The sequence below is a fragment of the Anoplopoma fimbria genome, chromosome 8 (assembly GCF_027596085.1).
Source record: "Anoplopoma fimbria isolate UVic2021 breed Golden Eagle Sablefish chromosome 8, Afim_UVic_2022, whole genome shotgun sequence".
In the NCBI taxonomy this organism is placed as follows: Eukaryota; Metazoa; Chordata; class Actinopteri; order Perciformes; family Anoplopomatidae; genus Anoplopoma; species Anoplopoma fimbria.
The window spans coordinates 25852782-25868646 of NC_072456.1; the positions used below are offsets into that span (position 1 = coordinate 25852782).

Consider the following 15865-nt stretch of genomic DNA (forward strand, 5'->3'; position numbering starts at 1 on the left):
CCAATACTTTGGTTTATGACCAAATACCTAAAATAAATACATTCCCATCAACTTCAGCTGTATGTTTAATACAAGATGTGGAAGTTGTCACAGTTACGTCACCCAATGGTTTGTGCACTGTCGCTTTAAAGCCTCTAGTTTGGAATTTTTTGCCGGCGCCGTCTTGTTTTTTTGCAACCAAAAATGACACGACAGAGTGGAGCTAAATCCAACCGAACACTGAATAAGACATTTTTTCGGTGACCAAAAATGTTACAATTAGCTTTCATGAAGTGACAACACACTGTGAAAGGGTTAAAGTTGTAAGACGAGACAACGACCTGTCAATCACATTAGCCCCGCCCTAAAGCATCCCCTGCTTTATGGTCTGTTTGACTCTAAATGGAGCATCATTCACTAAATGAACATCATGCTGTATTGAAGAAGACTTGAAACTAGAGATTGAGACCATAAACTCATGTTTACAATGTTTACTGAGGGAATAAATCAAGAGAGAAGTAGAGTCATTTTCTCATAGACTTCTATACAACCAGAGGAGTCGCCCCCTGATGGACAGCAGAGAGAATGAACGTTTTAAGACACTTCAGCATTGGCTTCACTCAGCAGAAGTGGAGGTTGCAGCCTGATAAAAGAGGCGACCTTTACTACTTTACCACTGACTTCCTGTTTTGATGTCGATAGATTAGGAACGAACATTGACATTTTAATGACGATAATTTCCCCCTCCCCTTATTCAACAGCAGAGCAACAGCAAGAGCTCAAAGTCTGCAGTGAATCCATTTCTTCCCTGTTATTTTTTGGTTTGATCACCTGGTTGCACATGCACCCCCCACTTCACACGCATTAGATGTTTTGCCCGACTCACCTTGCCAAGAAGGCGTTTTCGAAGCGGCCGCACCTGTTGTGATGCATCTCGGTGTGATCGGCCCATGGATGACATGGTTTCATTTGTAAGATATTTAACTGGCTGGATCAGTTAAAAACAGACATTCCTGTCCAGGTGTTTTAACAATTAACTAAATATTTAAACAATATCACAATGTGAAATGTCACATATTGAGATAAGAGGATTTTTTTTTTTGCATAATGCCCTCTCCTGTTGAGAATTGTTTGTGTTCTGCTGCTTCTGATAGCAGCTGAGCCAGAATGCTACTGGGCTTGAGGCCAATGTTGTAAAATCCTGCTGGCTCATCTCTGTTTGCCTTTGTGTTTACATATCCAGTGTAGCACTAATGAAATTTCCCTACCTAATCCCTTCAAGAATTCCAAGTTCACTATCCAAACTGATTTACTATGAGCTGTTAGTTTACACACAGGAAACCCTTTTCCTGCACAAGAAGCCAGAAATGGATGTGTTTAGTGAAGTGATGTATAAATAAAGTTTTTACATCATTACAGAAGTGATGCACAGGGCTGGTGCTTGTTGTGAGCTAGAAGCTGTGCCATCAATTTTTTTCTCCCTGGAGGGATATAATCTATCCTCTGAATCCTTCCATTATAATCAAATCCATTGAATCACACACAAAGAAAAAAACCCATCTGACAGCTTATAATCACTGCACTCCGCTGAGCCGCTGTCATGAATAGGTGTGAATGGTGCCGCCGCTTTCTTAAGAGACATGTTCTGTTTTATTCTTTCTTAATCTATCACTATACATCTAAAAGGGTCACGGGCCGGAAGGATCCTCTTGATTATGGTATTTATAGTCTGCATTTTTTTAAAGGATCAGGTCACTAAAACAACAAAGAATTTATAATATAATACATCAATATATTTTCTTAATCAGCCCCCATTTACATGTGAAAAACTCAACATTTATGTGTCTTCATAGAAGTAATGTCCTGGTGACCTGATCCATAGATATCAAAGCAAACTTTAAAAAACTGACAATATAAATCTGTGCAATATAAAAATATGTGCAATATACTGTACAATACTCCAATTATTCTGTCTGTATATATATAATATTTTAATTATTGTGGATTCTTTTGACTTTTTTTACTTATTTAATATTCTTTACTGTGTTATTACTTATTTACTTATTTATAATACTTGTTTTTATCTTGTTTTTTAGTATGTCTTGTTTGGACTAATAACAAATTTCCAGAGAATTTTTGTTTTTTATATAATTTGAGTGAACTCATATAAGAACCTATGTTCTGCTTTGGGGTTGTGGAGAATGAAATGCTGATAATCGACGGTGCAGTTGACAAAATCTCAAAGAGGAATTCATATAAGGAGACACAAATGTGTCCTGAGGAGGCTGACACTCACCCCCTGCTGTCTGGAGAGGAGGCCGAGACACAAACCGAGGCTGGAACTGGTCTCGCTGGACAACTCACTGATTTCTTGTAATTTCTGTGTGATGGCGGATGGAAAACCTGCGGGGACAAACGCACCAATGAGGGACCATTACCACAAAGTAATGAGTGAAATAAAAAAAAAGTTTCCCTAAGTTTTGTTTCCAATGTTCTCAGAAAAAGCTACAAGCACAACAAGCCTCTAACGACAGAAAAATACTCTTAATTATGAGGATTTAAGACGTTATTCTATCAAAACTGTGCATTTAAATCTGCTTTATGATGCTTGTAATTTTAATCAAAAGGTTTTCAGCCCCAAGTACATCCCCACGACAATCTCTTACAGTTTACACCATGCACATCTATACACTTTAATAATACAATTGTTTTAACATACTCTTATTTGTTTACCATATTATTATTGTATATTTCTATTTTAAATGATATCTTTATTATTGCACTGTGTTTGTTATTTACTGTACGCACCAATTAATCACCTAGCCTAATTCCTTGTATGTGTAACGCACTGATTCTGTTTCTGATTTATTTATCCTCTTGAATCGTTTCTCCTCTGTTATTATAATATATATATATATATAAATACAAAATTGTAATTGACAATGAAATAGAAGGTTTTACTTTCTGCCAGCCCGTCATTTCTCAGCATGGACAGGAAATCCTCCACCTCCTTTTCCAGTTTCTTCTGGTTGGCCTCTGCCGCCTGGTTTCAGAGAGATGAGAGGAAACAGCAGCTTTCTAGTTTTGCCAAAACACTGCAGATCAATATTCTGACATGGTAGTGATGGATTTTCTTTTGTTTACAGCCACCTGTAGTGAGTCCGTTAGCTCCCCGAGAGACTCCACCTCCTCCTCGTCCTCGTCCTCCTCGCTGCCTTGCTCTTGGGAGCAGTAGTGTGTGCTGTAAGCCGAGTGCTCGCCCAGAGCGTCCAGCCACGCCTGGAAGAGAAGAACAGATTTGTTTCTCGTTTGTCATGAAAAAATTATTGATTTAAAAACTCCGAACATGGATTAATAAGCTTCTATCTGCAATTTAAGAGGTTTTGAGATATTGGGATACATTCAAAGTTCTTAAATCCTAGATAGCAAAACAGGAACCCCGAAAGTATTCTAAATATATCTAATATCAAAAAACGTACCATATTTTTTCATGGGAGTTTCTAGATTAGGTGTTTTTTATTGAGCTCTCACCTCCTGTTTCATTAATAACAGAAGACAGAGCTGTTTTTGAATCGTTATGACCAAGTCTAAGTCAAATCTCAAGTCTTTTGGACCAAGTCAAGCCTTTAGTCTTTTGGAACAAGCCCAAGTGAAGTATCTAGTCTTTATGACCAAGTCCAAGTCCAGCCTCTATTCTTTTGGACCAACCCAAAGTCAAGTCTCTAGTCTTTTCAACCAACCCCGAGTCAAGTTTCTAGTTATTTGGGCCAAGCTCGAGTCATACCTCTAGTCTTTTGGACCAAGTCCAAACCAAGCCATTAGTCTTTTGGATCAAGTCTTAGTCAAATCTCAAGTCTTTTGAACCAAGTCAAGCCTTTAGTCTTTTGTACCAAACACAAGTCAAGCCTCTAGTCTTTTCAACCAAGCTTAAGTCAAGCCTCTAGTCTTTTGGGCCAAGCTCAAGTCAAGTCTGGAAGTAAACTTACACACTCAGTACTAGTTCAACTTAAAATTCTAGTTTCTATCTAAGGCAGTGGTTACTAAATATATTTATGTTGAAACGATCAATTTTTAAATCATTTGGCAGTGTAAAGTAGACTGCTGTTTGTATAAAAAGCGGCGCTGAATGCACACAACTAAATCAATATATAAATGCATAGAGATAGTATTATTATTAATATTGTATTTTTTATAGAAGGATATAAAGTAAACACAAGACACTAACTTTGGTATTTGTTATTAACATTATAAAAATGAGTTTAGATGTAGAGGCACGGAGAGTAGGCGATGTGCTGGATATGAAGCGAGGACAGAGAGAGCTACTCGTGAATAGATTAATACATTTTATACTGAAAGGCTATTTTACATCATCTGAGTTTAGAGATCTCTCAGCTGCAACTGAAAGTGTGAATTAGCTTATAGAGATGATGCACACATCCTAGTGATGTTATTAATTATTCATGACAGTTTGGTTCCAAAAGGCAAAACTACAGAAAGGTTGTGAAAAAAAAGTGAAAAACGTTATATGCAAAAAATATTAGGGACAAATATAAAAAAACAAAAAACGTACATATAATATAAGTAAAAAAATACTGAAACATTTCTGAACAATAGTTGGAATAAATCTGAAAAATGTCTGTAAAATATTTTAAAAATATCCATAAAATATTAATAAAACATGTAAAAAATATTCACAAATTTTACCCCCAAAATAAATATATATATATATGACTATCTAGATGTCTACAACTATGCTAGACATCTAGATAGTTAATAATTACGCATCCACCCTTAAAAAGTGCCTTTTCCACCGCAGTTTATATATATATATATATATATATATATATATATATATATATATATATATATATATATATATATATATAGTCCATTCATGTATAAATAAAGACCACCAGAGGAGAAGTCAAACCTACTTTTGCCGTTGCCTCTGGGTCGTTTTTAGGTGATACTTTGAAGTGATGCATGCTATCATCGAAGCACTTGAGGGTAAAAAAGCAGCTCTCTTTGGCTCGGAGCTGGAAACGAGAACATCAAAACATCCCCTTGATCAAAAGTTACGCTCACACATATTAAATGCAGCAATGTAGTGTAACTCTTAAATGTTGTCTCACCAAACACTGAGCACGTGTGAGCGACTTGCAGCCTTGTCTTCTCACATTGTCTGCTGCATCCGATCTTCACATGAAAGAAAGAAAGAGGAGGTGAGGTCCTGACACATTTTCAATGGTTGTACAGAAAACAGATTAACTGTCAGAAAATAGAAAGGAATCTGTCACTTCCAGCGCCTCGCTAATCAAAAGTGTGCAGTACTTCCATTTATCTGTTGCTGACATCTTTCCACATGATTTCAAGGAGCACAGCAAAGGTGAGATGTGGCACCTACTGTTTTGAGTACCAGGATAAAACCCCGTCTTGGAGGACGACCCAGTAGGAGCGCCAGCCAAAAAATCTGGAGCTCTGCGGGACGCACAGGAGAAAAAAAATCATCAGTTTGAATATCAGTGATTTCTATTATTACTCAGTCTGTTTCTGATTTCAATGGCGGCTGAGAGAGAGCACAGCAGTGCAGCGCACCTTCCAGAGGAGTCCTTCGTATTTCTTGACATGGCGGGTCACACCCTGCAAGGAACACATATGAGAAACATGAAGCAAGTACAAAAACAAATCAAAGGAACTTTAGAAAAGCCCGACCATCAGCTGAGCACTCACTCGATGAGCGTTGCCTTCAAGGACCACCTTCATTGCTGTATCACTAGCCAGGTCGAACGCTGTCTGACCTTTGAGTTGTGGACAAACAAGAAAAGTGAGGCTTTAGTACAACAGAACAAACACAAACAGAAGGAAAGACATACTGATTTCATGATATTTATAGGTTATTTAAAGGAAAATCTAAGTAAATATCAAGGAGTTGTTTATTTCCAAACTAGCTCCTGATTATACCGAAATGGTAAATTGTAAATGGACTGTACTTCTACAGCGCTTTTCTAGTCTTCCGACCTCTCATGTAATCTTATTTTTTTAAAATAATTTTTTTTGCATTGACAATTTCGTTCAAGTCACAGAAATAACAGTGTTTGGCAAAAAAAATCAGAGGTAAAACAAATCAGGGTTCCAACTCTTTTCTAGTGATCATTTTCCAGAACATTCCCAGTGATGAGCTAGCTGCTATGACTGACAGCGACCACGCCAATCACTAACATGTTCCTGTCACATGCTTAGAAATAGAATAATGCAAACACACCTGAAGGGTTATTTTTTTGTAAATAAGTGGAAACAGACATCCAAAATATACATTTAGGTGTTTATTTGCGTCTGTAGATTTCTCCTAAATTCGCCTAAAGTGACCTGTAACCTTCCCCGCTGCGGGACTATTAAAGGATTATTTTATCTTATCTTATTAGATCATGCCTCAAATGCATTTAAGAAAACTTTTAATACAAAAAAATGATTGTCTTAATGCAAGTAATCAAGGTAGTTCCATGATGATATCTGTCAGTTAATTATTTTACCCTATTCACATGTAGTGTCTTAAAAATGTATGTCATTTTATAATACATATATCTTTAAAGTTTTTTTTTAAAATTAGTTTTTCGAGCCAGAAATCTTGACTTCATTACTAAAAATAACATGTCTGTTGACAGTATTTTTTTGATCTATGGATGGATACAATAAGGCATCCAAAATCCCCTTTGTAAAAACCTTTGACTCTAATATCTATCTTTCTAAAAAATATATATATTTTTTTCTTTTTTTATATATTTTGTTTTCTTGAGGGTGGCTTGATTGATGGGGAAGTAGGATAGACATATATAAGCTTAATGCTCCTGCCTATGCCTTTTCAGTTACATTGTATACCATATTATATATATGCTGTATACATTGTATTGTGTGTGATGACTGAATAAAAACACTATCTATCCATCTAATATGTCAACAAAACGAAACAATCATTTTGAACCTGGCTTTATCCAATGTGCAGATTTATGTTCTGGAAACATAATTAATAAGATAATGCCTCATTTGCACATTTTCACACTTCAGAAAACTTGTAATACAAAAATAGAATTGTCTCAAGCTGGGGAAGTTTCATGGTGATATTTATTAGATTATCTTTTTTACAGTTTTTTTTTTTTTTTACTGCTTTTTTTGCATCATTGATTGACAATTTTCCTATTGTCAAAAATCCCATGATAAGACTGAAATCAACAATGTGCCTCCTGTTGCTCTGACCCACAAGCTCATTGTAGCCAACGGTGTGGTTAATTGATGTGTTTGTGGCTCTGCGGCACAGAGGAATAAACTACACGGGGAATATTTGTTTTAAGAATCAATTGTTGCTTTTGGGGAAGAACAAAGACAGCGTTTCCTTTTAACACAGGAGGGATTCATGATTGCCGTCTCCAGCTCATGACTCGTACCTTTCTTGTTCTCGACGTTGGGGCTGGCTCCGCTTTTGAGCAGCTTCAGGGCGCACTGCTTCTGGCCTCGGTAGGCCGCAGAGTGCAGCGGAGTGTTTCCCAGCAGATCTGTGCAGTTGATGTCTGGGGTCTTCTTCCTGCTGAGCTGCAGCAAACACACAGGAGAAAATAAAACAGATGCCAAATGTCCTGCAGCTCCTTATTGTTGCTCTCAGAACTGAAGCACGACTCTGATTTGTGTCTCCAAGAGCTGGAAGAGTTTAGGAGAACCTAAACCTTTTCTGCCAGTATTCTTTTTTTTTATGTTTCTTTTGGCACATATTGAAAAAATATTTTTTATATATTTTTCTCCCTCATGAGGTTTTGATGTACAGAGAGCTTCTGTCACTGAGACTTAAAGGGCGTAGTCGACTGTATACTTGTCTGGACTAGTGTGAAGGTATCTGAGGGTGTAGCGTGCTGACATGCTCACAGTGAGAGTCGAGGCAATTCCCTTTAGCAAACTACAGTATGGCTTATAAATCTGAATTGAATTTAACACACAGTAACCACGGTGACTGCAAAAAGTTGCCCAAATTAGCTGAGAACCTTCCACACTATTACTGGTAAAACGTACAATTTTACAAAGTACATGTTTCCAACTTGCACTTCATTTTTTTGGGGTCGAATCAGAATCAGGTATTAAGCATAGTATATAAGAAAAGGACGTAGTCAACAGGATGTCACACATAGGTTTTTTGGACTACGGTTTTGAAGCCTTGAGTTTGTCATTTTGGATGTAGCCATCTTGGTTTTTTTTGCAACCAGAAGTGGCACGAGTGGGTGGAGCTAAGTACAACCTAACGCTGAATAAGACATTATTATGCAATCAAAATGTAACGGATTAACTGTCATGAATTGAAAACACACTATGAAAGGGTTGAGGTTCTAAAGGAAAATAAGGACAATGCAGTGCTTGTGACCTGTCAATCACAAGGTAGCCCCACCCTAAAACATACCCTGCTTCATGGTCTATTTGACTCTGAATGGATCATAATTTACTAAATGAACATCATGCTGTATTGAAGAAGCCTTGAAACTAGAGATTGAGACCATAAACTCATGTTTACAATGTTTACTGAGGGAATAAATCAAGAGAGAAGTAGAGTCATTTTCTCATAGACTTCTATACAACCAGAGGAGTCGCCCCCTGATGGTCAGTAGAGAGAATGCAGGTTTTAGGTTATTCTGCATCAGTGTTGCACTTACCAGCTGAGTTAAAGTTGAAAGGTCTCCTTCTCGTGCAGCTTCCAGGAGTTCCTCCTCCAGTTTTCTCTCCTCCGTTCTCTCGGCAGCTTGTGTCAGTAAAATGTTGGGATTTACAAGAGAACATGTAGGACAATTTTAGAATCCATACATCATATAAACAACTTGCATAAGTGAATATTTAAGCATTAAACATGGAGATTAATATATTTATGTTTCCATGAAATTAGATGAGGGCGTGTCTCTCTCTCACCTTCCAGCATGCCTCTGATCTCTGCGTTTTGAGTGACATCTTTGGGTATCTGTGCTGTCCCATTGATGACAGTAGCACATGCATCATAGTGCAGCAGCAGCATGACAACCTCCTGATCAATACGTGATTGATTGATTGATTGATTGATTGATTCATTGATTGATTCATTGATTGACTGGATGAATAAATGCATGCACACAACCATACTATCAACAGAAACTTGAAATCTGAGTGGCATTGAGGTACCTTTCGTCCTGTGAAGGCAGCTTTGTGCAGCGGTGTATCTCCGACATTATTGGGCAAGTTAACATCTGCACCTGCCTGTGGGGGGGTTACAACACACACGTCAGCCATTAGTTAAAAAAGCTTTTTAATCCGCCGATATGAAGTAAAATATGCGATCAGGACATCATTTATGCTTTTCATACATTGTAAACAACAAATCTGTGTTTAAATCAACAGGAGGAGAGCTAGTAATGTTAGCAGCACCGCTAATGGCAAAATTTACATTATGATGCATTCATGCTTTATTAAGGGAAAATGAGAATTGGGCGAAGGCAAATTATAATGTTATCATGATGTGTTTACTCGTAATCTTGTTAAAGGTAGTGTTGGTGAGAAACTTGAATAAATCTAGTTGTTTGAATAAGATGTTTTCACATTAATATAAAATAGGTATTAGATTTGAATTAGAACCCTTTTCAATCAATACAAATACAATCTTTTATTTCCTTATCATTTGAATTGTGTGTTTTAATGAAGAAAACACTATAAATCACTTTAACAAAGTAAAAGCATAGCATTTAGAATGTTATATGCTTTACTGACTTCAAAGCCTTGTAGACCAGCTGCTATAATCAAACAACATAGGAATCTGTTTCTGCCAATATGGATCATCATTGATTAGATATTAGTTTCGGAGGCAAAAATGGTTATATTTGCTTATTTCTTCTTTTGTGCTGTTCCGATCCGTGACTCTTATCTGTGATATGAGTTATATGATCCGTTGCACCACTAACTTAAATTAGTTTAGTTTTTTTGTGTGTGTTAAGAAACCTTACCTTCAGTAACTCCTCCACCACATCTTTGTGTCCAAAGTAACAGGCCAAGTGAAGAGGTGTCCATCCGAGATTAGACTTTCTCTTTCCTTAGAAAACAACACACACTGTTACACCACACAAACACAAACACACACACACTATGATAGTGTCTACTGAAAAGTGTCTCTCATGTACCTCTGCAGTTTATGTTGATGTGCGTCTCCTCCTTTATCGTGGACATGAGGAGCCTCTGAATCCCCGGCAGATCTCCGTTCCGGGCGAATCGCAGGAACTGCTCCTCCGGCTCCAGCTCCTCCATGGACCCCTGCAGAGGAAACGCAGGAAAAGGAAAAGCACAGAAAAAAAAGAAGATGCTTTTCAATTCTGTGACTCAACTGTAATCAAAAAGATGCTTTCAGAAGGACACGTGCACAGAGTCTCTGAAAGGAAACCTAGAAGCTATAGGAAGTTCATGCTTATTACTAATAATTTAGAGCTAAATGGCAAGAAAACGGATGAGACTGAAGGTTTTTTTTTATCTGGAAGCAACATTTGAATTCTTGGAAAGAAAACTGTGAATCCTAGTTTAAGTGTTTTAATATGCCACTTTCATAAAGTTTAGGGATTCACAAGAGACAGATTAAAACTAGAATAACAGCCTTGCAGTTGTACGCCTCTGACATCCAGTCAAGTTGGAGTTTACATCAACGTCTGTCCCAAATGTCATCACATCATCATTTAATCCTACCAGACATTTACCTGAAATTGTTAATTTTTCATAATAATTCATAATATTCATAATTACTGTATGAATTCCTAAAGTAAAAGCCAGAAATGTGTTTTGTGAGGTCACAGTGACCTTTGACCACCAAATTCTAATCACTTTATCCTCAATCCGAATGGATGTTTGTGCCAAATTTGAAGAGAATTGACAAAATAAATTAGCAGAGATTGATTGCAGCTGGGAACGCCCACTGCTCTGATTGGCTCATTGGGTACAAGTTTTTCTTTTTCTCTACTTCCTCAATGCACAGCTGGTTCTGGCTGTTAGTTATAAATCTGTGTGTATTTTCTCTCCAGAATCTGAGGCAACTCCTTCCTTTACAATCTTGCTACGAAGCTTAAGAAAAAAATATTAATTTGAAACAGTTCCAAGCTCCACAAAATGTTTCGCTACCAGCAGCATTACATTTTTATTATCAATGGATGTCTAACTGTGTGCTAAAAGCTTTCTATCTTAGTTAAACCAGCAAGATAGCTAGATTTGTTAGGATCCATTTGGTACAAATTATAACACTAAGCAATTAATTACCTTTGTTTGCCCCACTTGTTTCTTCAGAGTAACAAATAGTCAAAAAATGATTTAAGAATTTGACAAAAAAACTGAGTTAATTCCATAGACTGAGAGTAAATTGATAGATTAAATTAAAAATCCAAATAAAAGAGTGAAAATAAAAATTAAATCAGGATTTTGAATATTAAGAATGATAACGTCAAATAAAGCTCTACATGTATCCTGATCATAATGTGGTGTAATCACAGTTTACAGGTGTTTCCCAGAGATCTCAGTCAGTGTCACATGCTTTCCAGTCCCAGGTAAACCTGTTTGAGTTCCACTCAAGGCCTTCTTAGTTTGCAGACGTCTCATTGTGTCATCTGTTGCTGGTTCATTACTTCTTCGCCATAGACATGTGACATTCCATAACATCACATAAAGAGAACATTCTCTTCTTTTTTTCTCCTCTCTGCATACCAGAGTTTTATCTGAAATATAGAACGTCATGTGGACTTAGACTGTATAAAGGGGAAAGGGGAGGACTTGTTTCCTTCCTGTAAAGCTGGTCCGATGACTGACACCTTTTGTAATCAGTCTGACAGTTGCTTTTTCCCAAAACAGTCTGACTAAACAGACTCTTGTGACTTTTCTTTCTCTTTCTCACGTGTCCTAAACTATGACGGATGATGACTAATTAAAAAACCCGAGACGACTCCTCCAGGCCGAACGCTGGATATTTGAAGAGTAATAATGCTGTAATAGCAATTTTCTTCAGTTTGGGAGACTTGTAGAAAGCCTTTGTTGCAAACGTGGCGCCTAGCTGCATTATGGGAAATGTAGGATCCAGTGTGATCCATTTATGTAGACAGGGGTTTGTATCTTCGTCTCCTTTTATTCTAAAATCAACATTCATCTTGGTTTTACTGACGTTGAGTAGTGGGTTGTTCTGTTAGCACCACTCTGCTCTCTTTATGAAGTCATATCTTTGTTTGTAATTAGGCCAAATGACAAGTGTGCAGGGTAAACAGGAGGGGCCGGAGCACACAGCCCTGGGGGGCTCCGGTGTTCAACACCAGAGTGGAGGAGGTGTAGCGGTCAATCTGAACTGCCAGGGTTCTGCTTTTCAGGAAGTCTAATAACCAGTTACAGACTGAGGTACTCAAGCCCAGAGTGCTAAATTCACCAATCAGATTCAGAGGGTGAAGATTGTGATCAACAAACAACATTCTGATGAAGGTGTGTGAGGGTAACAAGATCCTCTGTTAATCTGTTGTCTTGAATGTAAACCTGTGAGTGTCCCGCCTGGCTGGGAACCAGTACCACTAACAACTGTAGCTTTAAGTAAGATTTTATATGCAGGGATTTTACTTGTATTGGAGTATTTTTTACATTTACGTAGTCTTTAAACTTTTCCATTTGCTTTTCCAGACTCCAAAGAGTTTGAAGAAGAATAAGTGTGCTCATAACAGTTTGGGAACATGGACTTTATAGAAAAATAATACAACTAAGACTCTTTTCTAAATCAAATAGAGCCACTTGTGGGTTAAATTTGTGATGTAAATCATTTTGAAGTGATACCAGCTGTGATATGAAACAAGCTGATGAGTCATTAGAATAACAAATGGGAGAAGGAACTGTTCTTGAGGAGACGAGGAGACAGGGAAGGACCTTTGAACTCAAGCCAAAATAGTGTCCATCTGTAATCGAACAAAAGCGATCAAATTCAGAATTTTCATTTACATATATTATCCTCTTATCGGAAGCGTTATTTTAACCCCTCAACTTCTCCTCTGTGTCTGAAATAAGTATGCCTGTGGTAACTTACAGAAGTATTGGTTTGGAAAGCCGTGTGAAAAGGAAAACATCTACATTTGACAACGATTTAGAAAGTAGAAATATATCTACTGTCGCTAGCAAAAGGTTATTTAATATTCTTACTTGTGATAAGGGCCCTTTTTCTGTTACGGGTTGGTGTAAAGTTATATTTGGTTTGTTTCCTTTTCGAATATTGGACCTGATTCTTTTTCCATTATTTTACAACCTGAACTTGAACTCATATATCCTGTGATTGAACCTGCGACACAGACTGTTTCCTGTAACAAAGGAAGTACTCAGACCATGTAGCAATACCACAGTGTAGAAAATACTCTCTGACAAGTTTAAGTCCAGAAGTATCAGTATCAAAATATGCTTAAAGTTAAAAAAGTGAAAATACAAATCTTGCAGAATGACCAATTAAGACTAATGCATATCATATTATTAAACTATAATTATTAATGCACTGATGTATTTATCATTTTAATGTCAAAGCTGGTAAACATAGGGTTTTCTTTTTTTTTTACTGTTTCTATTTATCTTTATCCATAACAATACATCATAATGTACAGTGGCCTATCTGGTAAATATATTTTGTATGATTAATCTGAATCTACAATGTAACTAGTTATACAAGGAATCAAATGATGTAGATGTAGTGGAGTAGAAGTAAAAAGCAGCATACAATAGAAAATACTACTACTTACAATATAAGTACAAGTACCTCAAAATCGTACCAAAGTATAGTACTTGATAGGGCAGGCCAATATGGAGAAAGTCAAATATCACAATATTTTTTGCAGATTATCTCTATGTTGACATTGTGACGATATTGTGGGGTTGACTTTTAGATCTTTTACAAAATATTTACACAATGTGATCTTTTTAAAATAAATAATTATCATCAACATCAACATATACTCTATATATTATATACAAGAATTTTCCTGTTTAAATTTTGACCTATTTGCTGCTGGATTAAAAAGGGTTACACTTGAACTGTAATTCCTGTTAATTTTAAATATTTTTTTACCAATATTTTTACCAAATTGCTGGTGAAGGATTTATTATTTTAATAATAAATAATAATAATAATAATAATAATAAAAATAATAATAATAATAATGATAAAAATAATAATAATAAAAATAAAAATAATAATGATAAAAATAATAATAATAAAAATTTAAAATTTAAATTAAAATAATAATAATAATAATAAAGTAACAATTCAGTACATTTATATCTATTTATAACATTTTTAACATCTAGTTTTTCAGAGTTAGTGAACCAATGTTTCCTTACACTACTATAGTGATGACAGTGACCTCCACACAGGGAGACATTCAGCTTATTGATCAAACACTGGTATCTGATCAGTACTCGCCCATACATAAAGCCCATATCGGTATTTTAAAACCAGGAAAAGACAACAATTGTGCAATATTAGATTATCCAGAATATAAAACAAGATGTAGTCTCATATCACAATATTGATATATTATCAATACATTGCCTTGCACGAGCACTGGAGTACATATTTGTATAGTATGTGTATTTATTGTCTGTGTAGTTGTATAGTATGTGTATTTATTATGTGTATTTATTGTCTGTGTAGTTGTATAGTATGTGTATTTATTGTCTGTGTAGTTGTATAGTATGTGTATTTATTGTCTGTGTAGTTGTATAGTATGTGTATTTATTGTCTGTGTAGTTGTATAGTATGTGTATTTATTGTCTGTGTCTGTGTAGTTGTATAGTATGTGTATTTATTGTCTGTGTAGTTGTATAGTATGTGTATTTATTGTCTGTGTAGTTGTATAGTATGTGTATTTATTGTCTGTGTAGTTGTATAGTATGTGTATTTATTGTCTGTGTAGTTGTATAGTATGTGTATTTATTGTCTGTGTAGTTGTATAGTATGTGTATTTATTGTCTGTGTAGTTGTATAGTATGTGTATTTATTGTCTGTGTAGTTGTATAGTATGTGTATTTATTGTCTGTGTAGTTGTATATGTATTTATTGTCTGTAGTTTATTGTCTGTGTAGTTGTATAGTATGTGTATTTATTGTCTGTGTAGTTGTATAGTATGTGTATTTATTGTCTGTGTATTTATTGTCTGTGTAGTTGTATAGTATGTGTATTTATTGTCTGTGTAGTTGTATAGTATGTGTATTTATTGTCTGTGTCTGTGTAGTTGAGCTGCTGTAACACTTGAATTTCCCCCAATAAAGGAATATAATAATATACACTACATTACATTACATATACACTACTGAGTGGTAGTTACTCTGCACCAGCTGTTACCTCCTGTAACCTACATTTATTAGATGATTGTGTCTTTTATTGTTGTTAATATTCTTGAAGAAAATAAGATTATTTATAAAAAAAAAAAAAAAAAAAGAAGCATAACACATAAACAGCTGATGAGGATAAACAGTGGAACCAGACACTTACTGTTTCAACTGTTCCAGTCCTGAGAAGGTAAAATCCAGGGTTCTCCGGACACACACACACACACACACACACACACACACACACACGCACACACTCACGCACACGCACAGGCCCCTCTGTGGACGTGCATGTGATGTTTTAAGCCCCTCTGAGCCGCCTTCACGCAGTTTATCGTCTTCATATGACCGATTGCGAAATGCATCTGTCTAACACACACACACACACACACACACACACACACACACACACACACACACACACACACACACACACACACACACACACACACACACACACACACACACACTGCTCCTCTGTTTACAGACATCAGCTGATCTGCGCAGAGCGAAACTCCTGTGC

At 36.2% G+C, this 15865-nt stretch overlaps 1 protein-coding gene across 3 annotated transcripts in view; it reads right to left on the reverse strand.

Annotated features, from left to right (window-relative positions):
• Positions 1-15815, reverse strand: part of osbpl1a (oxysterol binding protein-like 1A) — a 35817-nt gene extending 20002 nt beyond the window's left edge. Inside the window, exons 1-15 of one of the 3 annotated variants that reach the window (XM_054602863.1) lie at positions 15506-15815; positions 10152-10281; positions 9978-10063; positions 9163-9237; positions 8917-9028; positions 8667-8752; positions 7419-7563; positions 5710-5777; positions 5575-5619; positions 5384-5457; positions 5112-5175; positions 4914-5015; positions 3130-3258; positions 2941-3022; positions 2276-2382 (exon numbers count right to left, since the gene is read on the reverse strand). In XM_054602863.1, the coding sequence (XP_054458838.1) occupies positions 2276-2382; positions 2941-3022; positions 3130-3258; positions 4914-5015; positions 5112-5175; positions 5384-5457; positions 5575-5619; positions 5710-5777; positions 7419-7563; positions 8667-8752; positions 8917-9028; positions 9163-9237; positions 9978-10063; positions 10152-10275 (1299 nt within the window). In that variant the 5' untranslated portion in view covers positions 10276-10281; positions 15506-15815. The remainder of the gene's footprint in view (positions 1-2275; positions 2383-2940; positions 3023-3129; positions 3259-4913; positions 5016-5111; positions 5176-5383; positions 5458-5574; positions 5620-5709; positions 5778-7418; positions 7564-8666; positions 8753-8916; positions 9029-9162; positions 9238-9977; positions 10064-10151; positions 10282-15505) is intronic. The other 2 variants (XM_054602861.1, XM_054602864.1) reach the window with 2 other exon arrangements.
• Between the last annotated feature and the right edge of the window lie 50 nt (positions 15816-15865).